Here is a 27,680-nt window from a genome sequence, read left to right on the forward strand (position 1 = left end):
TGGCATTGATGTTGGATCAGAATCTTGAAAACACTGATAGAATGAAATTTGGGGAGAATTGGAATTGGTTTTTCTGTCTACTTTACCACTTAAGTGGGTGAACTCTGGATGTTGTGAGAATTCACTAACAGAGATTACTGGAATATTTGTAGATATGCAGTGTCTTCACAGATCTGGAGGCTATTTTGTGAGGACCTGCCACACATATCTGTGCTCAGCCTCTGTATAAACGTCATTCCATGCCAAACTCTAGGGTCTGTTTTAAGTCTCAGAAGTAGCTGCCTTTTTACATTCTTCTGATTTATATTAGTGACTCTGATACAAATATGGCACATTTTGGAAGAGATGGGGCTTTCCTAAAGTCCATTGGAGAAATGACCATGTGTCAAGCGAATTTGCAACTTTTGTAAATTGGAGCTCTGTTATTACTGTTTAATAATTTAAGCCAACATGTATTGAACACTTCCTTTGCACTAGACACTGAGTTAACAGCTTCACAGATGATTGTAATCCTCATCATGTCTTATTTTACAAGGTGGGTGCTGTCACTCCTATTATAAGAAGTGGAGACAGAGAGAGGTTAAGTAACTTCTATATGTTTTTTTAATATTGTTGTAATAAATTGCCACAAGCTTTGTGGCTTCACACAATACAAACTTACTATTACACTTTTGGAAGTTAGGAGTCAAGCACGAGTCTCACTTGTCACAAAGCTTTTGCAGGGCCATATTCCCACTGTAAGGTCTAGGGGAGAATCTGTTTCCTTTTTCCACCTTCTAGAAGCCTCTGCATTCCTGGGATTGCAGCCCCTTCCTCCATCCTCAAAGCCCGTAGCGGTAGGTAGCATCCTCTCCTGCTGCCATCTCTGGTTCTCTGCAGCCAGGAAGGTTACATTGTTTTAAAGATTCGAGATTAGTTTGGCCCACCTGGATATTCCAAGTTAATCTCATCATCTCAAGGTCCTTAGTCTTAATTCTTGCTGCAGAATCCTGCTTCCCTGCTTCCCTCACCCCCCACCTTTTTTTTGAGACAGGGTTTCACTCCTGTCATCCAGGCTGGAGTATAATAGTGTTATCTCACTGCAGCCTCTGCCTCCTGGGCTCAAACAATTCTCCTGCCTCAGTCTTCCAAGTAGCTGGGACTACAGGTGCTTGTCATCACGCCAAGCTAATTTTTGTAGAAATGTGGTTTTGCCATGTTGCCCACACTGGTCTCAAACCCTGGGCTCGAGTGATCCACCTGCCTTGGCCTCCCAAAGTGGTAGGATTACGGGTGTGAGCCACTGTACCTGGTCCCAGAATCCCTTTTACCTTGTAAGGCATCATATTCATAAGCTATGGAGTTTAGGTTGTGGACATCTTTGGAGCTGTCATTATGCCTGCTGCACTTCCTACAGGCTTTAGAGCTGGTAGGCTAGACTCGATCTGAATCCTTGTTTCTACAGCCCTTTGTCCTTAACTGCTCTGCTCTGCTGGGGGGCAGTATCACATGTACAAAATATTTTTTAAAGAAACAGTGGAAAACATCTGGAATTAGAATTTTAGAGTAATCTAACAAAACATGGGAGAATGCTGGGTGCGGTGACTCACACTGAGGAATTCCAATACTTTGGGAGGCTGAGGGCTGTGGATCACCTGAGGTCAGGAATTTGAGACCAGCCTTTCCAACGTGGTGAAACCCTGTCCCTACTAAAAATACAAAAATTAGCTGGGCGTGGTGGGGTGCACCTGTAGTCACAGCTACTCAGGAGGCTGAGGTAGGAGAATTGCTTGAGTCTGGGAGGCAGAGGTTGCAGTGAGCCGAGATCACGCAACCGCACTTCAGCCTGGGTAACTGAGTGAGACCCTGTCTCAAAAAAACAAAAGCAAAACAATGAGAGAAGAGGCAAAAATATATACTTGAAGGGCTGGTTTTGTTTAGCCTGAAAGAATGAATGAGTTGGTTCTTAACCTAGATGTAAAAGAGAGCTTTATACATGTGTCATATTTTAAGGGCATAAATTTGGGTGAATAGAAGTGAAGGATAATATTTTTAAACTAGAAGATTAAAAAGAACAGGAAATATTCCTCGTAAAAAGAAAATAAAGCCCAACAGTAAATGTCCTGGCAACAATTAGGCTGATAGTTTCTGTGATTTTAGTAAATGTGATTTTGTGAAATTTACCTAAAAAGATCTGAGGGATAGGTGCCATGGCTCACACCTGTAGTCCCAGCACTTTGGGAGGCTGAGGTGGGCAGATCATGAGGTCAGGAGATCAAGACCTGGCTAACAGTGAAACCCTGTCTTTACTAAAAATGTAAAAAATTACTCAGGCATGGTGGCATGCGTCTGTAGTCCTAGCTCGTCAGGAGGCTGAAGCAGGAGAGTTGCTTGAACCCAGGAGGCAGAGGTTGCAGTGAGCTGAGATGGTACCACTGCACTCCAGTCTAGTGACAGTGAGACTCCATCTCAAAAAAAAAAAAAAAATTAAAAAAAAGATCTGAGACTGAGCAGAAAACACAAAGTTCAGCAATATCTGTTAAGAAGAAACACACTTGAAATAAAATGGCTAGAAAAGCAAAAAGGAAAGAGTAAGGAAACTGTGAGTTCCTAGGGCTGCTGTCACAAATTGCTGAACACTAAGTGACAAAAATGGCAGAAATTCCTTGTCTCATATTTCTGGAGGCTGGAAGTCTGGCATCTGTGTGTCAACAGAACCCTGCTCCATCTGCGATGCTGGATGGGGTTCCTTCTTGCCTCTTCCTACCTTCTGGTGGTGCTGGTAGTTTTTGGTGTCTTTGGCTGGCAGCTGCGTTACTCTGGTCTCTGCCTCTTTTGTCACATGGCCTTCTTCTGTTGTGTCTGTGTCCAGAATTCTCTTTTCTTATAAAGGACACCAGTCATACTGGATTAAGGACGCACCCTAATTCACTATGAGTTGTTTATCTTAATTTGATTCCATATGCAAATACCCTATTTCCAAATAACATTCCAACATTTGTGGGTACTGGGGATCAGGATTTATGCATATCTTTTTCATGAGGACACAATTCGGCCCCATAATAGAGACCTTTGAGAACAATGGTGAAATGGATTAGATCATTTTTCCTGAGAGGAAAACATTTCAATGGTGCAACCAAATAAAGAAGTTTGATTTCAAGCACAAACTACAAACAGCCAAAGAAAGAAGTCGATGATTCTGTTGAAATGTTCTTTAATCCTACCCAAATCCCAGAAGCAGTAACAAGATGGGTTAATTAAATATTGCAAATGTTTAGTATTACCCTGTAGTCTAGAGTGATGCTGATTAAGAGTAAGATACTTTTTGGAAAAGCTAAGGAAAAATCCTTGAGAATGTGATGTCCTTGGGACTTCAGCAGAGGCTGGGTGGTTCTCCCAGGGCTTATTATTGCAGGGCAGTGAAAGGCACTGAAGCTTGCAGGAGTTGGATAATTTTGTGGCTGTGAAGTGAGCCTTAGCATGGGACATTCAAAGGAATGTGCTCAGAAGAGAGTGTAGGACCAGAGAGCCTTAGCAGGGGACATTCAAAGGAATGTGCTCAGAAGAGAGTGTAGGACCCAGATTTTTCAGAAAAGACTTATTCAATCTCAGAAGAAATTTCCTTCTCTTCCAGCCCTGTGCCCTTAGATTATAGGATATTGATTGAGGTTACACCTAGCCATCAAACTGTTGCTGGGCTGGACAGAGGTGGAACAGGGTGGAGCTACCAGTTGATACCAGATTAGGTAGGGAGAGTGTCAAGGAGAAATAACTCCTACTTTATCAGAGCAAACAGAAGTTTTAGATATCACTTCCCATGTGAAAAGTGAGCAGGATGTAAAGAAGTGGCTTGGCGCACATGCCTGTAATCCCAGCTACTCAGGAGGCTGAGGCAGGAGAATTACCTGAACCCAGGAGACGGAGGTTGCAGTGAACCGAGTCGCGCCATTGCACTCCAGCCTGGGTAACAAGAGCGAAACTCCGTCTCAAAAAAAAAAAAAAAAAAAAAGAAGTGGCTTGGCAGCTATGCAGATATACCTTGAAGGAAAAATAAGAAAAGAAAAATGCAAGCCTTAGGATAAGCTCCTAGAGTGGAGGAAAATAAAATCCAAGGGAACAGAAGCAGAGTCTTCCGGAATGCTTTCCTGGCCACCATATTTAAAATTACATCTACCTGTCTGCATACACACTCACCATCTACCAACTATTTATCTTGTTCATCGTCTACTTTCATTAGAATATATGCTATGTAAGGGCAGAGATTTATGTTCTTTTCTGCTCTTTTGTGTCTATAATCTAGAAGGTCTGTCACTGTCAAGAGGGTGCCATTCACATTGTAATGGTGGCTCATGCCTGTAATCCAAGCACTTTGGAGGCCAAGACGGGCGGATCACCTGAGGTCGGGAGTTCAAGACCAGCTTGACCAACATGGTGAAACCCCGTCTTAAAAAAAAAAATATATATATATATATATCTGATGAAAGTGGTCTTCTCTTGCATACAACCCCAAATGAAAAGTGAATCACTGGCATGGAGGAAGAGACTGGACATAATCTCAATGAGGGGAAAAAGATGAAAAGATTTGGAGAAAAGATTAGAGATATGTTAGAAACACTAAAAAAAGTTCAGAAAGATTATCGATGTGCAGAAAGCATAGAACCCCAAAGAGGTAATTAGAAATTAAGGGCAAGAAAAATGTTCTGAAATAACAGAACTGAATTTGCAGACCAAAGGCCATACTAGACTCTTCCACCTGAAATGACAACAGAATTTGTATAACATACATGAATAATCCAATATGATACCCTTTAGCAAAGTGAATGACAGTGGTATGCCACATACAAAATCTGTGGGGGAATTTTGCACCTTAACTGCATTCCTTAGAAAGCCAGAACACTTGAAAATAACTGAATGAATCTTTCAACTTAGGGCGATAGTAAAATGAGAATAAAAATGAAAGGAATTGATGAAGATAAAAGGGCTGGGGTTAGTAAGAAAAGTAAGGGGTAAAGGAATGAGTGAGTGCACAAGAGATTGCTTTTTTTTTTTTTTTTTTTTAGATGGAGTCTCTTAACAGCCCAGGCTGGAGTGCAATGGTGTGACCTCCGCTCATTGAAACCTCTGTCTCCCTCCTGGGTTCAAGCAGTTCTCCTGCCTCAGCCTCCCGAGTAGCTGAGATTACAGGCATGCACCACCATGCCTGGCTGATTTTGTATTTTTAGTAGAAGCGGGGTTTCACCATGTTGACCAGGCTAGTCTTGAACTCTTGACCTCAGATGATTGCCTACCTTGGCTTCCCAAAGTGCTGGGATTACAAGCGTGAGCCATGGCGCCTGGATGAGAGACTGTTTTTGCCTATCAATTAAAGCAAAAACTTAATTGTGATACTTAAGATTCAGATATCTAGTTTTTTGTTTTTTTTTTGACAATATGGGGGAAAGCTGGTAGGTTACAGAGTTTGTTAGAGTCGTTTTGCAGGGCCATTTTGCAATACTGGCTGAAATTCTGTTTATATCCTTTGACCTAGCAGTTTCAGTCTTTGGGATTTGCCCTATAGAAATGTTTACATAAGAGTTTAAGGGTAATAGGGGTGTTAATATGTTAATAGCATTCTTTTTTCTATTTTTCTTGAGACAGGGTCTCTCTCTCTCTCTCTCATCCAGATTGGGATGCACTGGTATGAACTTGGCTCACTATAGCCTTGACCTCCCAGGAGGAAGCTATTCTCCCACCTCAGCCTCCCAAGTAGCTGGGTCTATAGGCATGCACCACCAAGCCCGGCTAATGTTTGTGTTTTTTGTAGAGCTGGGATTTCACTGTGTTGCCCAGGCTGGTCTTGAACTCCTGGGCTCAGGTGATCCCCCTGCCTTGACCTTCCAAAGTGCTTGGATTATAGGCATAAGCCACTGCATCTGGTCCCCACCATTCTTTTTAATGTTGAAATACTACTAACAATCTAAATTTACTCCTATCGTGGAATATTACAAAGCTGTTAAAAAGGAAGTAGATCTGTGTGTATGCCATGAACTGACAAAGCAAGTGGCAATACATTTCACATTTATTAAAAAGTATTGTATAGATTATGTTTTAAATATTATGTATCTATTGTAGATGTAGTTTTTAAAAATATATATTCCTAGTGCCTGTCTCAAGTGGTTTGAGGCAAGGCCTGAAGACCTGTTCTTTAAGCAGATCTCTTCAGGAATTCTGATGCCAACCCAGGTTTGAGAACCACTGAAATGTTGGATTGCCTTAAATATTAAGTACCCTTTTTTCTCCTCCAGGGCCTGGAAATTTACACTCCAAGATTCTAGGACAAACACAGTAAGTTGCTAATACAATCATTAATAATTTTTTTTTTTTTGACAAGGTCTCACTCTTTTACCCAGGCTGGAGTGCAGTGGTGCTTCTCACTGCAACCTCTACCTCCTGGACTCAAGTGGTCCTCCCGCCTCAGCCTCCCCTTCCCAGTAGCTGGGACTACAGGCCTATGCTACCATGCCCAGCTTATTTAAAACAAGTTTTTTATAGAGAGGAGGTCTCACTATACTACCCAGGCTGGTATTGAACTCTTGGGCTCAAGTGATCCTCCCACTTCCACCTCCCAAGGTGCTAGGATTACAGGTGTGAGCCACGACACCCAGCCACCAGTAATGTTTTCACATGGTCTTACGTAACAATTGGAGAAGGGGGAAAATGGGTTTCCTGGCCATTCGGCCATGGCAGGGCACCATTAACCAACAGTGAGCAAGCTGGGTTTGCCAAACATTTTGGCAGGAGGCACCCTCCTCACACAGGCATGCTTGTTCCAGTGTTGCTTTCTAGAAATGTCTGTATTTCTCAAAGTTCTGCAACACTTTGAATTCTGCTGTGGTTTGCAGTAAAGGCTCAAAAAGATTGCAGGATCCTTTTTATGCACCAGGAGCTCAGCCTTGTGAAACAAACCTTTTTGTGACTTGTACTTGTCTCTTATCCTGTTTCTGGCCTTAGGAGGTCACTGAGACAGTGAATCCCATTTATAGAGCTTGTAATGCCATCTTTATCTGTCAGGGATCAAGGAGTTACTCTGGTCAGAGCTTTCATTCTTTAGATGGGATTTTTTTCCTCTTTTATCTCTAAGAAAAGAAGGTGGATCAAGCTTACTCAAGAATGTGTGCATGTGGGAGAAGAAGGTAAAAGTCTTAATATCCAAGTGTCAGTGTTAGCACAAGACAGAACTTCATTCTAAGCTTATTCTACAACTGCAGTTACCCTTTCTTCATGAAAATACTTTTTGTGGGTAAAATTAGTATTAATGATCCATACAGTTAAGGGCAGAATCCCCAACTGATTCTTTGTATAGATTTTTTTTTTGAGACAGAGTCTCTCTCTGTCACCCAGGCTGGAGTACACTGGCGCTATCTTGGCTCACTGCAACCTCTGCCTCCTGGGTTCAAGCGATTCTCCTGCCTCAGCCTCCGGAGTAGCTGGGATTACAGGTGCCTACCACCATGACTGGCTAATTTTTGTATTTTTAGTGGAGGTGGGGTTGCACCATGTTGGTCAGGCCGGTCTTGAACTCTTGACCTCATGATCTGCCTGCTTTGGCCTCCCAAAGTGCTGGGGTTACAGGTGTGAGCCACCGCATTTGGCCAGATTTTTTTTTTTCTTAAAGAACTAACATGTTTTTCTTTAAATTACATTGGGGAGTAATTTAATGAGGAAATTTGTTTTTTAAGGTAAAAACAGACTGTATATAGGACATATCTCTGATACATTTTAGATTGTAGGGTTTTTATTTGTGAATAAAGGATGCTGAGAGTGCTGTAACATCTTTTTTTTATTTTTTGGAGACAGGGTCTTGCTCTGTTGCCCAGGCTGGAGTACAGTGGCTCAATTTTGGCTCACTGCCAAAATTGTCTCTGCCTCGACCTCCCGGGCTCAAGTCATCCTTCAGACTTAGCCTCCTGAGTAGCTGGGGCCATAAGCACCATGCCCAGCTAATTTCTTGTTTTTTTTTGTAGAGATGGGCTCTCCCTCTGTTACCTAGGCTGGCCTTGAACTCCTGGGCTCTAGTGGTCCTCTCACCCAGCCTCCCGAAGTGTTGGGATTACGGGTATGAGCCATTGCTCCTGGCCTGGTATTATATCTTTTAAAAGGTATTGGGGAAGAATGGGGTCTGAGTGCCTTCCTACCTGTGAGAGCACTAATCCTGCTAGGGGCTGAATGAGGGCCACTTTGCTCCTACATTTAGAGGACACTGGAGTAGGGCTAGGGGCCCCCACTGGACTGGGGGAGTTTTTCCTGCTTTGCAGAGAGCTATATAACTTTTTGTCCTTTAAATTTTTTAATTTGCTAAATAGAAGGACACATGCACAGCATCATTGAGCACACAGCTGCTGGAAGCTATCCTGCCCTCACCCTTTCCTCTCTCCCACAGGCATATGTGGGCTCTGCAGTCATGACTGATGAGACATCTGTGGTTTCCTCCCCTCCACCATACACGGCTTATGCTGCACCGGCCCCTGAGGTAGGGAGAACCCTGAGCCTCCAGGTGAGGGAAGCTTGGGGTCTCTGCTGCTGTCCTGCTTTGTTTTGTTTCTTTAAATGAAATTAGAAACGTACTCTAAACAATTTTTCTTTTTTTTTTTTTTTTTGAGGTGGAGTCTCGCTCTGTTGTCCAGGCTGGAGTGCTGTGGCATAATTTCAGCTCACAGCTTACTGCAACCTCCGCCTCCCTGGGTTCAATCAAGCGATTCTCCTGCCTCAGTCTTTCTGTAGCTGGGGCTACAGGCGGGCGCCACCACACCTGGCTAATTTTTATATTTTTAGTGGAGACGGGGTTTCATTGTGTTAGTCAGGATGGTCTTGATCTCCTGACCTCGTGATCCAGACACCTCAGCCTCCCAAAGTGCTGGGATTACAGGCATGAGCCACAGTGCCCGGCGTAAACCATTTCTTCTTTAAACAGATGATTTCTTATCAACTTTTGTTTTCATGAAATAAATCAACTATTTTATATAGTTCAGCACATTGTAATGTGCTGTATTAATATATAACACAGTTTGTTTTTAAGATAGACCTAAAATGCATCATACTGGTACTTGCTTTGGGTAATGATATTTTGATGATCTGTAATTTATATGGAATGAATTACTTGAATTCTCCTTATAATCAGAAAAAAATGCTACGTTTTGGGGAAAATAACCCTTAAAAAAAATCATGTCAAGTATCTTGGGATGTCCCTTGTTGGGTTGCTGACTGAGCTAGTGGTATGTATGTAAGTCTGTTGTGTGGAACATGCTGTTTTTTTTTTTTTAATTGAATTTTGAAATAATTATAGATTCCCAAGAAATTACAAAGATAGTATTGAGAGTCTCATGTGCTTTTAACCTGGTTTCCCCAGTTGTTAATATCAGATCAAATTAAACCCAGGAATTTGGAATTGGTATGGTGTTTAAAACTAATCCAGTGTCATTTTTCTCACTTGTGTAGATTGTGTAGCTGCCACCTCAATCAAGATAAAAATTCTTCACAAAATCTTCCTGCTGTGACACCCTTTTATAGTCATGCCCATCCCTGTCAATCACTGAACTGTTCTGCAGCTCCATAGCGCTATCATTTCAACAGTGTCATATAAATGAAATCATATAGTGTGTGGTCTTGTGAGTTTAACGTTTTTCACTCAGCATTTGCCCTGGAGATCTGTCTCTTTGTCAATAGTCCTTTTTATTGCCGAGTGGTATTCCATGGGATGGATGGACCACATTTTGTATTGAGGGACATTTTGGTTGCATCCAGCTTTTGCTGTTAGCAGCAAACCTAATGTGAACACTTGTGTACAGGCTGTGGTGCAGGTACGAAGTTACCTTTCTCTGAGGTAAATGCCCAGATGTGCAATTGCTGGGTCATATGTATGGTAAATTTATGTTTAGTTTTTAACAGAACTGAAAAACTACTTTCCAGTGACTTTAGCTTCCCATCAGCAGTAGGTGAATAATTCATTTTCTCTGTATTCTTATTGGTGGTTGGTGTAGTCACTGTTTTTTATTCTGTTCTGATGTGTGTATTGATACTCACTGTGGTCTGATTTTTATCTACCAACTAGTGATATTGACCATGGGTTCATGTTTTTATTTGCCATCTCTATGTTTTCTTCAGTGAAATGTTTCTTCATGTCTTTTGTCTTAATTTTCTAAATGTATGTTTTTTAATATTGAACTTTGAACATTCTTACATATATGTTTGAGAAATGAATCCTTTTTTTTTTTTTTTTTTTTTTTGAGACAGAGTCTCATTTTGTTGCCAGGCTGAGGGTGCAGTGGCTTGATCTCGGCTCACTGCAACCTCCGCCTCCTAGATTCAAGCACTTCTGCTGCCTGAGTGTCCTGAGTAGCTGGGACTACAGGTGCATATAGCCATATATGGCTAATTTTTTGTATTTTAGTAGAGACGGGGTTTCACCATGTTGCCTTAGCTGGATGCGAACCTGAGCTCAGGCAGTCTGCCTGCCTTGGCCTCTCAAAGTGCTGGGATTACAGGTATGAGCCACCGCACCTGGCCATGAATTGTTTTTAGATACAGGTTGAGAAGTCCTTATCCAAAATGCCTAGGATCGGAAGTGTTCTGGATAACAGACTTTTTTGGATTTTGGAATATTTACGTAGGTAGTGAGATACCTTGGAGATGGAACCTATGTCTAAACACAAAATTTATTTATGTTTTGTATACACCTTATCTACATATCTTGAAGGTAATTCCATACAATATTTTTAATCATTTTTTACATGAAACAAAGTTTGTATGCTGAGCTAGCAGAAAGCAAAGAAAGGTATCACTGTCTCATGTTGAAGCATTTCAGATTTTCAGATTAGAGATGCTCAGTCTACATGTGGTCTGTAACTTGTCTTTTTCTTAACAAGGCCTTTCACAGAATTAAAAATTTTGGTGCATTCTGATTTATTGGCCTTTCCTTTTGATTGTGCTTTTGCTGTTACGCTAAACTTAGCATGACAAACCTAGCTCAGGTTTCCTAAGATTTTCTCCTACGTTATTTTCTGAAAGTTTTATAGTATTAGATTTTATAATTAGTCTGTATTGATTTTGAATTAATTTTTTATAAGATATATGTCTGTTTCAGGGCTCTATTCTATGTTTTGATTTTCGAGGTCTGTGGTCTGTTCCATTGTTCTGTGTGGTTACCTTCCTTTGGTACCACACCGTCTTAATTATTGTAGCTATATAATAAGTCTTGGAACTGGGTGGACTGATCAGCACCCTGTCGATTCCTTTTTGTAAATCTTGCAAGGCTTTTGCAGGAATTGCCTTAAACCTGTGTATCATATTTATTTGGAGAGTAAGGACATCCTTATTTAATGTTTAATCTTCCAGTTATAAACATAGATTGCCTGTGTTATTTTGATCCTATTTAATTTTTTCATCAGCATTTTGAGGTTTTCAGTATAAAAATCCCATATATGTTTTGTTAGATTTACAAGTATTTCACTTTTTTTTTTTTTTGAGACAGTGTTTCGCTCGTTACCCAGACTGGAGTGCAATGGCGTGATCTCTGCTCACCGCAACCTCCGCCTCCCGGGTTCAAGCAATTCTCCTGCCTCAGCCTCCTGAGTAGCTGGGACTACAGGCGCGTGCCACCATGCCCAGCGCCTATATTTTTAGTAGAGACGGGGTTTCACCATGTTGACTGGGATGGTCTCGATCTCTTGACCTCGGGATCCACCCGCCTCGGCTTCCCAAAGTGCTGGGATTATAGGCGTGAGCCACTGTGCCTGGTCGTATTTCACTTTTTTTTAGTGATTGAATATGGTATTACATTTTTAGTTTTAGTTTTCTTATATTTATTGCCAATTCTTATATAATTGATTTTTGTGGGTTGACCTTGCAGCCTGTAAACTTTCTTTTTCTTTCTTTTTTTTGTTTTCTGAGATGGAGTTTTACTCTTATTGCCCCGGCTGGAGTGCAATGGTGCAATCTTGACTCACGGCAACTTCTGCCTCCTGGGTTCAAGAGATTCTCCTGCCTCAGCGTCCCGAGATGGTATTACAGGCATCCACCACCATGCCTGGCTAATTTTTTGTATTTTTAGTAGAGACGGGATTTTACCATGTTGGCCAGGCTGGTCTTGAACTCCTGACCTGAGGTGATCTGTCTCTCTCAACCTCCCAAAGTGCTGGGATTACAGGGGTGAGCCACGGTGTTCCACTGGCAGCCTGTAAACTTTCTAAGCTCACTTACTCTAGTTCCTTTTCCTGTAGATTTTTTGGATATACTACATAGGCAATCATGTCGTCTACAAATAGGAACAGTTTTCTTTCTTTCTTTCTAATCTGTGTGCCTTCTGTTTTTTTACCTTGCCGTATTGCCTTGGTTAGACCTTCAAATATGTTGAGTAGCAGTGGTGAGAGAAGACATTCTTGCCGTGTTCCTGATTTTAGGGGGGTTGTATTCAGTTTTAATAATTTACTGTTTTTTTTTTTTTGTCTTTTTTTTGAGACGGAGTCTCGCTTTGTCGCCCAGGCTGGAGTGCAGTGGTGCAGTCTCCGCTCACTGCAATCTCTGCCTCCCAGGTTCAAGTGATTCCCCTGCCTCAGCCTCCTGTGTAGCTGGGACTACAGGCACACACCATCATGCCCGGGTCACTTTTTATATTTAGTAGAGACGGGGTTTCACTGTGTTGGCCAGCATGGTCTCAATCTCCTGACCTCGTATTAGTGCTGAATTTAGTATTTGGTTTTATATATGCATTTATTTAGTATTTAATGCATTCATTAAGTATGCTGTTAGCTGGAGGTTTTTTGTAGTTATTCTTTATTAGATTTAGGAGTTCTCTCTTTCTGGTTTCCAAGAGTGTTTATCATTAATGGGTGTCAGTTTTTTTTCTTTTTTCCCAGAGATGGCATCTGACTTTGTCACCCAGGCTGGAGTGCAGTGGTACTATCATTAGCTCACTGCAGCCTTGAACTGCAGGGCTGAGGTAATCTTCCTGCCTTAGCCTCCTGTGCCATCATGCCTGGAAAAAAAAATTTTTTTTTTTTTTTTTTTTTGTGGAGACAGGATCTTGCTGTGTTGCCCAGGTTGGTCTTGAACTCCTGGCCTCAAGTGATCTTCCTGCCTGGGCCTCCCAAAGTGAATTTGTTAAATACTTTCTCTGCAGTAATTAATATGATTATGATGATTATTTTTTTCTTCTTTTTAGCCTGCTAATATGGTGGATTATACTGATTGGTTTTCACATACTGAACCAGCTTTGCATATCCTGGAATAAAGTCTACTTGGTCATGGTGTATGATTCTTTTTATTTATTGCTGAATTCAATTGCTAATATTTGTTAAGGAGTTTTACATCTATATTCATGAGGGATATTGGTCTATAGTTTTCTTTTTTTATACTTTGTCTTATTTTATCAAGGCAATACTGGCCTTACAGAATAAATTGGAACGTGGTTTTCTGGTTTTCTCTTTTCTGGAAGAAATTGTGTAGAATTGGCATTAATTATTTTTTAAAATTTGGTAGAAATCTCCATTGAAACTATTAGGACCTAGCGATTTCTTTTTCGGGAGATTTTACATGAAAAATTCTGTTTTCTTTTTTCTTTGTTTTGGCTTAACCAACACATTCATCACAGTTCTGGAGGCTGGAAGCACAAGATCAAGGTGCTGGCAGCGTTGGTTCTCCTAAGGCCTCCCCTGGGCATGCTTGCACATGACCTCTTTTCTCCCCATATCCTCACATGACCTTTCCTCGGGCCTACCGCAGATGCATCTTTGTTAGTAGTTACTGGTCCACTCAAACTTTCTAGTTCGTATGGAGTAGGTTTTGATAGTTTGTACTTTCTGTGGAATTGTTCCTTTTCTTGTAAGTTGTCTGATTTATGTGATGTCTTCAGAGTCTATAGTAACATATTATCCAGTTACTGATATTCCTGATACTGATGATTTGATTTTTCTCTTTTGACAGTTTACTAAACGTTTTATTAATATTATGAATAGTTTCAAAGAAATAACTTTTTGTTTCACTTTTTATGTCTCTCAATTTTATTGATTCTGCTCTTTTATTTCCTTCCTTCTGCTTGCTTTGTGGCCTTTGATTTTCAAACATTTGTCTATAATATATGTGTTCGTGTAGATTTCTTTGAGTTTATCCTGTTTGATATTCATTCAGCTTCTTGAATATACAGGCTTGGGTTTTTTGTTAAATTTGGGAAATTTTGAACCATTATTCTTGAGCGCTTTTCTAGTCCCAGCCACCTTCTACTCTCCTTCTGGCACTCTGATGACGTCCCTGTTAGTCTCATGTGTCCCAGAGATGCTCATTTTTTTTTTTTTTTTTTTTAACTTCAGTCTATTTTTCCTCTGTTTTGTTCTGATTGGGTAATTTTTGCCCTTTATATTCACACTTATGGATTCTTCACTTTGTCATCTAAATTATGTTGTTGGGCCCATTAGTTGAACCATTTAAATTGGTTATTGTATTTCTTATTTCTGAAATTTCTTTTTGGTTATTCTTTATATCTTGAGATATAAAATACTGAATGAATTTTATATATAAGGGTCTTTATATACCCTTTACTGAGATTTTTCTCTTTTATGGTAGACATTTTATATTTCAAGTGTGTTTGTAATTGTTGAAAGTTTTTTTTTTTTTTGAGACGGAGTTTTTGCTCTTGTTACCCAGGCTGGAGTGCAATGGCGTGATCTCGGCTCACCGCAACCTCCGCCTCCTGGGTTCAAGCAATTCTCCTGCCTCAGCCTCCTGAGTAGCTGGGACTACAGGCGTGCACCACCACGCCCAGCTAATTTTTTTGTATTTTTAGTAGGGACGGGTTTCACCTTGTTGACCAGGATGGTCTCGATCTCTTGACCTTGTGATCCACCTGCTTCTGCCTCCCAAAGTGCTGGGATTATAGGCGTGAGCCACCGCGCCCAGCCCTTGAAAGGTTTTTATGTTAGCTGCTTTAAAATCTTTCCTAATAATTCCAACATCTTTGTCATCTTGCTGTTAGTGTTTCTTGTTGTCTTTTCTCATTTAGTTGAGATCTTCCTGGTTCTTGGTATGATGAATGGCTTTTGATCAAAAACTGGACATTTTAAGTACTGTAAGACTCTGAATCTTATTTAAATCTCGTGTTTTAGCAGACCTCCTTCTGGGAGGCTGCTTTATTTCTGCCAGATGGTGGTGGAAGTCCAGGCTCTCCTTGGGCCTCAGTTGATACTCATGGGCCAGGTTTCTTGTCACTGCAGAGGGGGTTGTGAATTTGGGTTCTCACTAGATTTCCCCTGAGACTACCCTGTCTGGGAAGAGGAAAGGCCCCTTCTTATTGCTTCCCCCATACCCTCCACTGATACCATGGTTGCCACTGAGAATTCCTGAAAGACTCACTCTCCACTTGGCCTCTGCTGATCCCATCTCAGTGGGTTAGGGAAGGCTTCTATCTTATTTCTGCTGGGTGGGAGTGGGGTTCTGGCTCTCCATGGACACTGTCCAGTGGGTTGGGGGTGTTTTGTTTCTGTCTGGCCAGGAAGAAATTTTCAGTCTCTCACTCAGTCTTACTCGACGGTATTCTGAGGGCCTGGCGGTACCCTGCTATAGTCTGCTGAGCACGGAAATTCAGGCTCTTCACACTTGGCCTTTGCTGGTGTGAGTCTGCGGGTTTTTCTGTGGTGGTTCCCTGGAGTAGAGAGGTTATTGTCTAAAAATGTTCTGTCTTGCTAGGTTGCCCCTTTCCTGTTTAGGGTGTTCGTTAAAGAGAGCAGCTCTTCTCAGGGCCTTTATGGTTTGCACTGATTGGCACTTCCAGCTTGCCACCTTCCCCATTGTCCAGTTTGGGACGTGTGGAGCGAAAAGGAATCCCAAGAGACCTACTGTGCATCCTCCCTCAGGTGCTAACGTTTCTAGCCCATCTGTCTTGTCAGTCTTCTTCTGTTTGCTTTGTATATAATGCCCAGAGATTGTAGTTGTACTTAGGAGGAATATGGGAAAGAATGTCTACTCCATCTTTTAGAAACCTCTTGTCTCCTGCTTTTGTATGATAACAGGTTTAGATCTACACACATGTTTGCCTGGCCATATCTTTGTTCTCCCTGTATGAGAGCACTTGTCACAGAACGACATTAATTGTGTCTGTGTGTCTGATTCCTTCTCACCTGTGAGTACATACAGAAGGCCAGTCTTTGATTTCAGTATTTCTCAGCATATAGTGGTTATTCACTCAGTCAGTGGAGGTGGGACTGCTGCCTGTTTCTGGCTGTGCCCTTTAATGGGTGTGTGCAGCCAGAAAACCATCGGTCCCCTGCCCAGGTACCACATTTCAGGGCACCCTCATCTTCCATACTGTGCCTGGAATTGCCAAACTTGGGCCAGAAAGGATTTTGCTTCTGGCTGCTTTTATGCTGGCTTTGCCTGGAGAATAGTTTTGGTTAATCTCATTATCACCCGGTTCAACCTTATTTTACAGATGGGCAAAGGAAAGGCCCAGGTGACTTACTGGAGGTCAGGTTAACAGTAAGCTGAATTGAAATCCAAATCTCATGCAAGTCCAGTTCTCTTCTTTTGTTGTATTTTTCTGCCTCCTTCATCCTGTAGCCTGAAAGTGGGCTTCAGTTTTAGTTTTTGTGGTTTTTTTTTTTTTAGTAATTTTAAAACAAAGGGGACATAACCACACTGTTTCGTGTTTGTTTTTGTTTTTTAATTCACTGTTAAATTTTACGATTGCAACCTGGAGACCCAATTTTAATACTTTACCAGAGGTTTCACAATTGTATTTCTAATGGGCCTGTTTCTTTTCAACAGGCTTACGGCTATGGGCCATACGGTGGTGCATACCCGCCAGGAACTCAAGTTGTCTATGCTGCGAACGGGCAGGCGTATGCTGTGCCCTACCAGTACCCCTATGCAGGTAACTCACGCCAGCCTTTCCTGCCTCATTTCTCTCCATTTACTGAGTAGACCAGAGAGACCTATAAACATTTTTACTTTTCAGTTTAAGTAAGCTATATTTTCTGGTTGTGGACTGCAAATCACTCTGTTATTGTGCTTTAAAAAAAAGCCTTTGGTAGTTTCATACTGCTCTGCAAAGCTAGAGTAGGCTTGATTTTTAGAACTTTGCTATTGTGTCTGGATTAATTCTCAGAAGGAATTTGTACTCATTGGGATTTCACTTAAGAAGCAATCAAAGTAAGAGGCCCATTTTAAGGGATGAGAGGTGACCTTTCAGCTGTTTTCCTTCTGGTGACATCCTTGGAAAGTTGTCACTGCTGAGATGATGTTCTGTTTCACAGTGGAGTAGAAGGGCTTGTATTTATTCTGGGCTTGAGTCTGTCCTTTCTATTGTTCATGTCACATGAAACACATGGCAGACGTGAGTGACTGATGTAGGGCATCACTGGGCAAGGGGGTCAGCAGAGTAGAGTTGTGGGACAATGCTGGCCACTTGCTGGGGCTGCATGGTGCTGGCGTGGCAGTGAGGGTGGGGAGGGCAGAGCTGTGGCTGATAGTTCCTGTGAAGTGAGGCTGGGCAGACACAGTGGGCACAGCACCAAAGCACAGGTGGATGCCACCCACCACAGCACAGGTGGGTGGGCTGGAACCTGAGGCCAAGCTCAGAAGAGACGGAAATGTGGAGGTTTGCAGGAGGAGGAGTGGTTCTGGGCTGTGAGGAAAACTAGCATGGTGTCTTAGCACAGAGGCAGTGGGAGGCAAGCTGGTACCAGAAGGGTTCCCAGAGAAGTCAAGACCTCCGGGTTACAATTTTAGATGGTGTCCTTGTAGTTGTTGGTGGTTGCTTTGGCTTTTGATGCATTTAGCACTTAAAATGGGTTCTAGAATAGAAATAGAGAAATCTCATAGTCCTCTGTTCCGGGAATCTGAGGCAGATTCACCTAACTAGCATGGACTTTGGAGGATTCTACTTTGCTTGACTTTTTTTCATGTCAAGTTGAAAAACAATAAAATAATAGTAAGTAATTAGGATAGTTTAAATATTTGTCCATTGTCTTGTGAGCCTAGCACAGATATTTTTGTTTGAATTACAGTAAGTTCTCCCTTAACATCAACAGTAGATTATTGGAAAATGTGACTTCCAGTGAAACATGTAACAAAACCAATTTTACAGTAGGCTAATTGGTATAAACAAGAGTTAAGTTTTTATGGCTTATTTCTGGTCACAAAAACATCACCACTTCTAATATTAACCATTTAAATTAATGTGAGCTATACATACATGTAAGAAAGATTAATAAACACAAGTAAGATAATGATTTACCCAGTTAGTTCATGACCATGGATGGCGGGACCCTTTCCCAGCAGTTCATGGCTCAAGGTGGGGAATTCACCATGGATAGGATGCCATCTCATTGCGGGGCACACTCACCTCTACCCACTCTCACTCTGACTAGGACAGTTTAGACACACTGATTCACCAAAGGGCACATCTTTGGGATGGGAAGGAACTGGACTATCTGGAGAAACACACACAGACTTGGAAAAAAAAACCCTTCAAACTCACACAGGTGGTGCCCAGAGGGGAATCAATTCTTTTCTTCTTATCAATGTTATAATGAAACTATGTTAAATGAAACAATGTTATTTGGGACCTGCTGTACTTTTTCCACATGAAGTATTTTCTCCTTGGCTGGGCGCGTGGCTTTCGCCTGTAATCCCAGTACTTTGGGAGGCTGAGGCGGGCAGATCCTGATGTCAAGAGCTTGAGTGCATCCTGGCCAACATAGTGAAATCCCATCTCTACTGAAAGTACAAAAATTAGCTGGGTGTGGTGGCACATGCCTATAGTCCCAGCTACTCGGGAGGCTGAGGCAGGAGAATTGCTTGAACCCAGGAGGCGGAGGTTGCAGTGAGCCAAGATTGTGTCACTGCATTCCAGCCTGGCGACAGAGTGAGAATCCATCTTAAAAAAATAAAAAAATTGTTTTTCTCCTTAAAAACATGCGTTTGTATTTCTAGTCTTGTTTATAAATATTCTGTGTATTGTCCCAAGTGCTACATAATACTCGTAAATATTTTTAGTAATTGCCTATTATCATATTGGGTGAGGTATTACTAAACCTTGCAGTATTGGCTGTTTTTTTTTTTCTCTCTCTCCCCCACCTTTTCTTTTCTTTTCTTTTTTTTTTTTTTTTTTTGCTGTTGTAGATACTGTTTTGAACATCTTTAGTCATTTTCCTTTTTGTTCCTACTGAATATGTATTATTCCTCTTTCCTTTCCCCTTTCCTCTCCTTTCCTTTCTCCTTCCCTTTCCCTGTCCCTGTCCCTGTCCCTGTCCGTGTCCCTGTCCTGTCTTGTTTCACTCTTGTTGCCCAGGCTGGAGTGCAATGGCATGATCTCAGCTCACTGCAACCTCCACTTCCCAGGTTCAAATGATTCTCCTGCCTTAGCCTCCCAAGTAGCTGGGACCACAGGCATGTGCCACCACACCCAGCTAATTTTGTGTTTTTGGTAGAGATGGGATTTCACCATGTTGTTCGGGCTGGTCTCAAACTCCTCACTTCAGATGATACCCGCCTTGGCCTCCCAAAGTGCTGGGATTATAGGCATGAGCCACTGCGCCTGACCTAGAATATGTTTCTTTCTTTTTTTTTTTTTTCCAATTAGAATGTATCTCTATATGCAGACAGGCCCCCACTCAGGATGGTTTGACTTAATGATTTTTTGACTTTACAATGGTGCAAAAACAATGTGCATTCAGTAGAACCCGTACTTCTGGTATTCCTACCTTCATTCTGTTTTTCACTCTCAGTGTAGTACTCAGGTACATGAGATCTTCAACACTTGATTATAGTAGGCTCTGTGTTAGTTGATTTTCCCAGCTGCAGGCTAATGTAAGCGCTCTGAGCAGTTGAAGGTAGGCTGTGCTAAGCTATGATGTTTGGTAAGTTAGCTGTATTAAATGCATTTTGACTATGATGTTTTCAACTTATGATGGGTTTATTGGGAGGTAACCCCACTGTAGGCTGAGGAGCATCTCTATTAATATGTCAAGAGGCATAGACATTTTTGAGGGTTTTTTGGGATATGATTTAAAAATACAAGAGATTTCAAACATAAAAAATAGGGATGATGGAATAATGAACTATCATGTGCCCATAACTGGCTTCAGCAGTTTCCACCTCATGTCTAATCTTTTATCTCAACCTAGTTTAAGAGACATCCTAGATTTTTAATAATTTCATCTGATAATACACATTAAATCTGGATAGCATTTTACCAAGTTGATTCCAGAATAATTTACCAACTTATAATGCCACTAGCAGTTACTGATGCAGTGGTTTATCTGTAATCCCATAAAGATTGCCTGTTGTGCTTTAAAAGTTTTGACAGCTTCAGTAGGTCTCAAGTGGAATCATCGAGTTGCTTTAGTTTATATCCCCTTTTATGACTTATTTCTCTTGGCACATTTTTCTGTTGAGAGCCTATGGGGGTGGTGATTTTTATAAGCCCTAGACATGCCATGTGAGACCCAGCCCCTTTCTCAGCTTCCAGCCCGCAGAATAGGGCAGTTGCCATTGTTTCTTACTGTATACAGAGCACAGATATTGCAGACATGGTTGTTTAGGGCACTTCTGGAAATGAGTTCATCCTTGCCCTTAGCTCTCCTCAGTGGAGTAGTGGTAGCACTCTCACAGGCAGTACTCGGAATGCTTGCCACATGAGAGGCTGAGCCAGTGGGCACTGTGGCCAGCCTGCCTTAGGCTGACCTTAGGTTGCCTTCGGGGGGTGGCCAGGCAGCCCCCAGACTTGCTTCGGCGGAAGGGTCAGGTGGGTTTGTGGTTGATGCATAGCAGCTTGTGCTGACAACCAGATGGATGCTTTGCCACCTCTATGCCATCCTGTCTGCCAGGGTCTCACTGCCTAGAGCTAGTCCACAAGAACCCTCCTAGTCCTGCACAGAGCTGGTTATGGTTTTCTGTTGAGTGTGATTGGGACTAGTGGTCAGTCAGCCAACTGAGAAGGTACAGAGTGCTGTAGACATTCTGTTGTAAACATTGTGCTGTGATTTAACCCGCTAGTGGGCGCTGGTTTGGCTCTCGTGATGTGGGGTTGAGATGTTTGCTTGAGTTGGCTCCTTTGGTTGGAGTCTTCTATTTCTGTCTTGTAGAGACCATCCTCATGACACGTCATTGCACTGCAGTTTCCAGGGGTAAGTCCAAGAGCAGACTTCTAGATTTTGGGACTATAGTCCTTCCATCCCCCCATCTTTTATAGTTTTCTTAATTCCCTGTTTTGATGGTAATTTGTAAAAGTAACCTTCCTTTATTTAGTCTTTCCTGTAGTATCTTAGTTGCCATAGAAACTGTGTCTGCCTTTTTCTCATTCACATTTTGACCATTTGTGTAGTATTAGTTAAATTAGGCAGTTATAATGAGTGTGACCTGGAAGCACCCACAGCTGACTCTGGCAAGGTGAGCTCAATGCAGGAGCAGAGCTCAGCAGGAGCCACAGGAGTGTAACCTGCAGGGGTATGCAGAATGTAGATTTTCCATGGGACCTTTTCCTTAGGTCAGTTACAAGTTCTGTTGTGTTACATTTGCCTAGTCAGAGTTAACAATATTGAACATTTTAAAATATCAAGGCTGTGAAAGTAAATGCTGTAATTTCCTAGTTTTGAAATTTCAACATTGCAAAAATAATCACTTGCTTCCAGTACTGTTACCTGTACCAGATGAGCCTCTAGATTTATGATGGTTTCTTTGTACTACTCTGTGCCTTTGATTTTTGTCTTCCATCGTCCTCTGTTGTTTTTGAGGCGTTAGTGGGTATAAGTGCATACTGTAGTCAAAGTGCCTGGTTTGTGTGCCCTTACTGTCCTTAAGCGCTGTGTGCCTCAGTTTGCCCATCTGCAAAATAGGGATAAGAGCACACTCACCTGAATCAGAGCATTTCAACGTATGTAGTGCTATCAGTGGTTGGAAATGTTCACCTTTGTTATCACTGTGGGTTTCACTTCTGCTCTTCATCCACATGTACAAATCACTAGTGAGTAGCTATTTTTTCTTTTTTGAGACAGAGCCTCACTCTGTTGCCCATTCTGGATTGTGGTAGCAGGATCTCAGCTCACGGCAGCCCCTGCCTCCCAAATTCAAGCATCTCATGCCTCAGCGAGGGATGACAGGCACAGGCATGCGACACTGCCCTTGGCTAGTTTTTTTTTTTTGATAATTTTTTAAGAGAGGTTTCACCATGTTGGCCAGGCTGGTCTAAAACTTCTGGCCTCAAGTGATCCACCCTTGTCAGCCTCCCAAAGTGCTGGTATTACATGTGTGGTCCACCTCGCCCTGCTGTTGAACCATTAAGGGAATAGAAGATCAAGGAGGAAAGTTAACACCATTAATACCTGAGCAGTTTGAAAACTACTAGGCAATATAGCTGTGAAACATGGAAGAGAGCAAACAGTACATTTCCAGTGTAAATTTTAATCTTGCAAATTAAATGTGTTTGTAGTTTATTTTTTTTGACGTTTTCCTCTCTAACATAAATATTTATTTTTTCCCCATAACGACATGCAATAAAATAGAGTAGGCCTCGCATGGTGACTCAGCCTGTGATCCCAGCACTTTTGGGAGGCTGAGGCGGGCGGATCACTTGAGGTCAGGAGATTGAGACCAGCCTGGCCAACGTGTGAAACCCCATCTCTACCAAAAAATACAAAAATTAGCCAGGCATGGTGGTGGGCGTCTGTAGTCCCAGTTACTCAGGAGGCTGAGGTAGGAGAATTGAACATGGCAGGTGGAGGTTTCTGTGCTGAGATCCAACCACTGCACTCCAGCTTGGGGACAGAGCAAGACTCCATTTAAAAAAAAAAAAGTTACATGAGAAGATTTAAGATTTAATTTAAAAATTGTTTTGCATACATACTAAAAAGCTAATTTGCATTAGGTGGACATTTCCTTTTTGGACCTTTGATGGGCACTCTGTGTCTCTCATGTTCCCCATGTGTCTCCCACTTAATAAGCATGGTGTGGAAGGCTGAAGTAGAAATCAGAAGCTGGAATCTGAAGCTTCATTAGGATTCTCCTCTTCGCAGTTTAGGGACTTTGGCTCTTAGTGAGCTGAGAATCTTGGTTTCCTCCCAGGGCGGTTTCAGGGATGCTGGCCATGTGTTGTGCCTGTAGTGGAGGAGGGATGGGGCACCAGTGTGACAGGAGATAGCAGATCCCTGTTGTGATAGGAGAACTGATGCTTTGCATATGTTGAACTTCACAAACTGCGGCTCAGAGATTTGCTATTTTCCTTCTCTTTTAGGACTTTATGGACAGCCGCCTGCTAACCAAGTCATCATTCGAGAGCGGTATCGAGACAACGACAGTGACCTGGCGCTGGGCATGCTGGCAGGAGCAGCTACGGGCATGGCCTTAGGGTCTCTATTTTGGGTCTTCTAGAGGCCTCAAGGTCTTGATGTGCATAGCTTCTGACAACCCTGTGTGCAATAAGATGATTTATTTGCAGGGTGTTTCTGTTTGTGACAAATGTTTTTAATTATAGTTTTAATAATTCCTTTGAAAGTAGTGATGTCATAATTGTAACTAATCCACATAAGTACCACAGAGAAGGGTTTGAACTGTGCTGTTTTGTGCAAACATTGGCTCTCCAGGGGCACATGCTCATTCCAAGACTGTCCTTATGGAACTCTCAGAATACCTTATTTGAGCATACCTGTTTTGAAAGGCATTTTCTTTTTAGAGTTAGATATAGTGCTTAAGGGTTAATTTACTCTTGTGTTATGCCAGTGTTGTATGCCTAATGAGTAATAGTGGCAAGAAAAGCTACAGCTTCTTCCGTTTAACTTTTTCAAACCACAGGCCAGAACTGGTTGCATGTTACTTCGGAGTTGTGGGTTGGTAAGCTCTCATGTATTTCCTGAGGCCATGGTGTGAGAGCCCCTAACCTGCCCTCTGGGCTCCACAGGCCCCCATCAAGGCCATCGACCCAGGATGATGGGGCACAGCTGCCTTTGAAGAATGATGCTTCAGAAATCTGCCTGACCCTAGTTTCTTATTCTCACTTTATTCTGGTATGGTTTTGGTAGCCATACTTGGAAAACATAACCCACATTAGGAGTTGATTTGAGCCTGAGAGTTTTAGGGCTTTATCCTTTAAAACTTGGAGAAGCCGAACAATAACAAGTGTGTGGAGGCAGATTTACTTTATTCAGAGGGAGCTGTCTGAGTGTGTGTCTGCCTAAGCCCATTTTCTACTTGCTGAGGGAGTGATATTAAAGGAACAGTGAGAGAGTGGAAGGAGAGCCTTAGTAGAGTGCTCCCATTTTACAGAAGTGGGGCCCTGTGGGTGTTCACTGAGCACCAGGGCAGACCGTAGCTGAGCAGACTTGGGTTAGGGATATGAAATGGGGCCCAGGGACCCTCAGGACAAAGAGACTGGCTCAAGGTACCACTCAGCCTGTCCAGGACCCCCAGCCTTGCTTTTGTTCTTGATCTCTATGTGATAGAGAAATTTTGAACATTGGATTTTGAGCCCCAAAAGTATGAGTCTTTGGAAAACACAGTCCAGCCTTTCTGTCAATTGCTCTTATTTCCAGTATTATAAAGTATGTATTTCAGATATTCACATTTCTGTTATTTCTTGTTTTCAAGCTCTGAATTATTCCAGTTTTCTGCCCTGCATGCTTTAAACAGTGTGCTTTTACAAAGGCAGTTTAGCACAGTGAATGTTCCTGCCCCACACTCCATATGGTCCTTTTTTCCCTAAAATACACTTCAAGTAGCACAGACTTGTTATTTTGCCTGGCTGGTTACACTCATGCTGTCTTGCTTTACTGCTCAGCCACCTCCCTCTGAGGCCAACTTAAGCCAACTTATATAGGACTCCATATGAAGCCAGACGCCAGAGAAACTGAGTGGTGATCGTGGGTTTGTTTTTTCTTTCTAATCCTAGGGGACTTGTTGACATGGAAGTGTCTGTTCCCATGTGGAAGGATGTGTACCTTTCTTCCCTAAATAGATGCAATGTATGACAATGCTAGTGTCCATGGTTTAAAATGTTGCTTTGAGGATATTCCATCTGTTATGAGAAGAATGGCTTTGTTCAGGTTATAATCATTATTAAAGCTGTATGTACACTTTACTTTAAAACTATTAAGTTTTTCATGTTGCACTGGTGGTAATTTTGAACTTGGAATTACTGGGTGGGAATTACAGGAACCACAGAGTAGTGACTTTGGCTGCCGAAATGCTCTTGAGACAGATGTCCATGTGTTCCCCTGGCTGCTTCTGGCTGAAGGGGAGAGGTGTGGACTGAAGCTTGGGCACCATGTGTGAATCCTCCCCAGTCGCCATCCCAGTGGGGCCAGCCTCATTAGGCAGCCATAGATGAGCCTGGAAAGTGACTGTCATTAGCGACTTCATTCTGGTGTGAAATGCATACCGGGGATAAAGTGGGCCAAGTATTTTATTTCCTTGGCCACAACTCCCATAGATGCCAATGTTTTGACAGCCTCAGTTTCTCAACGATGTCCTTTGTTTACAGTGCTACACTTAGTATCTAAGTCAAGAAGTGCGTGAGTTAGAAGAAACTTCTTGTTTAGGTTTGAGTAAGCATATTCCTTCCATGTATACTTTTAAATAATGATCCATACCTTGAAGAAGTTGGCTAATGACACATTGTATACATGCTGATCTGATGTTCTTTTCATTCCTTGAGTCAACTTTCAGGGTCTTGGATATTAGAGAGAAGAGGGAGAACTGTGCTTAATGTTTTGGATCATCATTTGTGAACAAGACCAGACTTTGCCCATTTTAGGCCATCAGGACTCAAGGTGTTGGCATTTGGATTATAAAAAGGTCCTGCAGTCGAGACAAAATGACCCAAGTGTATTTTCCACAAGTTTTGATCCTGTCAAGCTTCTTTTTCCTTCCCTACTGTATGCAGATACAAGGCACGGAATGCAGTTCCATTTTCTCCCCAGAGTTGATCTTTTTATGATTGCTTTCCCATCTCTAGTATTCCGTTGTGTCTACAGAACTGATTTTTTCCTACATGTGCAAATTGTACGTTTCTAAGTCAAAGTGTCAATACATTAAAGCATTAACCTTAAAGGATGTTTCCTTGTGACTTCTGTTGTCTTTTAAAAAATTACTGGCAGTAACATCTCAGCTTTTTCTGCTGTCATGGATTATAAGAATGGCATTTATCGAGGACCTACTAAGTGCTGGAATGTGTTGTCACATCAGAGACAACTCACTGAATTCTTAGTGACTCTGTAAGGGAGGTATTATCCAAGTTCCACTGGAGGGACTGAGGCTCAGAATTTAAATAATTTACTAAGGGGTGTGCAGGTAGTAGGTCTCCACATCTGATGTTAAAACGCCACCTTGTTCCCTGTGCCATGTGCATATGAGAACATGAGTTCCACAAACATAGGAATGGCCTGTGTAGGTACATTCTTCAAATGGCTTTGAGGAAACAGACACTGTTTTCCCCAACCAGATCTTCTCGGCAGTGTGTGTCTGATAACTTTTCCAGCATCTTTGGATACATGACTTTTTTTTTTTTTGACGGACTTTTGCTCTTTTTGCCCAGGCTGGAGTGCAATGGCATGATCTTGGCTCACTGTAACCTCCGCCTTCTGGGTTCAAGTGATTCTCTTGCCTCAGCCTCAGCTAGCTGGGATTACAGACACCATTACACCTGGCTAATTTTGTATTTTTAGTAGAGACGGGGTTTCTCCATGTTGGTCAGGCTGATCTTGAACTCCTGACTTCAGGTGATCCTGCCACCTTGGCCTCCCAAAGTGCTGGGATTACAAGCATGAGCCATTGTGTCCCACTCTTATTTTTGTATTAAAAAATTATTTTAATAAATGGTGTTGGGAAAACTGATAGCCATATGCAGAAAGCTGAAACTGGATCCCTTCCTTACACTTCATACAAAAATGAACTCCAGATGGATTAAAGATTTAAACATAAGACTTAACACCATAAAAACCCTAGAAGAAAATCTAGGCAATACCATTCAGGACACAGGCATGGGCAAAGGCTTCATGACTAAAACACCAAAAGCAATGGCAAGAAAAGCCAAAATATACAAATGGGATCTAATCAAAAAGAACTGCACAGCAAAAGAAACTATCATTAGAGTGAACGCATCCAACAGAATGGGAAAATATTTTTGCAATCTACCCATCTGACCAAGGGCTAACACCCAGAATCTACAAAGAACTTGAACAAATTTACAAGAAAACCCAACAAAAAGTGGGCAAAGGATGTAACAGACACTTTGAAAGAAGACATTTATGCAGCCAACAAACATGAAAAAATGCTCATTACTGGTCATTAGAGAGGTGCATATCAAAACCACATTGAGATACCATTTCACACCAATTAGAATGGGAATCATTAACAAATCAGGAGACAACAGATCCTGGAGAGAATGTGAAGAAGTAACATTTTTACACTGTTGGTGGGAGTGTAAGTTAGTTCAACCATTGTGGAAGACGGTGTGGTGATTCCTCAAGGATCTAGATATAGAAATTCCATTTGACCCTGCAATCCTATTACTGGATATATCCCCAATGGTTTATAATCCATTCTATTATAAAGACACATGGACACGTGTTTGTTGTGGCACTGTTCACAATAGCAAAGACTTGGAACCAACCCAAATGCCCATCATTGGCAAACTGGTTAAAGAAAATGCAGCACAAAAATACACCATGGAATACTGTGCAGCCATA

General features: G+C 41.9%; 1 protein-coding gene across 17 annotated transcripts in view; it reads left to right on the top strand.

The window, feature by feature from the left end:
* Window positions 1-26,043, top strand: part of PLEKHB2 (pleckstrin homology domain containing B2) — a 61,216-nt gene extending 35,173 nt beyond the window's left edge. For 5 of the 17 annotated variants that reach the window (XM_035304089.3, XM_054257322.2, XM_035304091.3 and 2 more), the window contains 5 exons: window positions 6,264-6,303; window positions 8,399-8,512; window positions 16,768-16,873; window positions 21,090-21,131; window positions 23,234-26,043. In XM_035304089.3, the coding sequence (XP_035159980.2) occupies window positions 6,264-6,303; window positions 8,399-8,512; window positions 16,768-16,873; window positions 21,090-21,131; window positions 23,234-23,370 (439 nt within the window). In that variant the 3' untranslated portion in view covers window positions 23,371-26,043. The remainder of the gene's footprint in view (window positions 1-6,263; window positions 6,304-8,398; window positions 8,513-16,767; window positions 16,874-21,089; window positions 21,132-23,233) is intronic. The other 12 variants (XM_035304092.3, XM_054257323.2, XM_035304095.3 and 9 more) reach the window with 3 other exon arrangements.
* The last annotated feature ends 1,637 nt before the right edge of the window (window positions 26,044-27,680 follow it).

This window comes from Callithrix jacchus, chromosome 6 (genome assembly GCF_049354715.1).
Source record: "Callithrix jacchus isolate 240 chromosome 6, calJac240_pri, whole genome shotgun sequence".
NCBI lineage: Eukaryota > Metazoa > Chordata > Mammalia > Primates > Cebidae > Callithrix > Callithrix jacchus.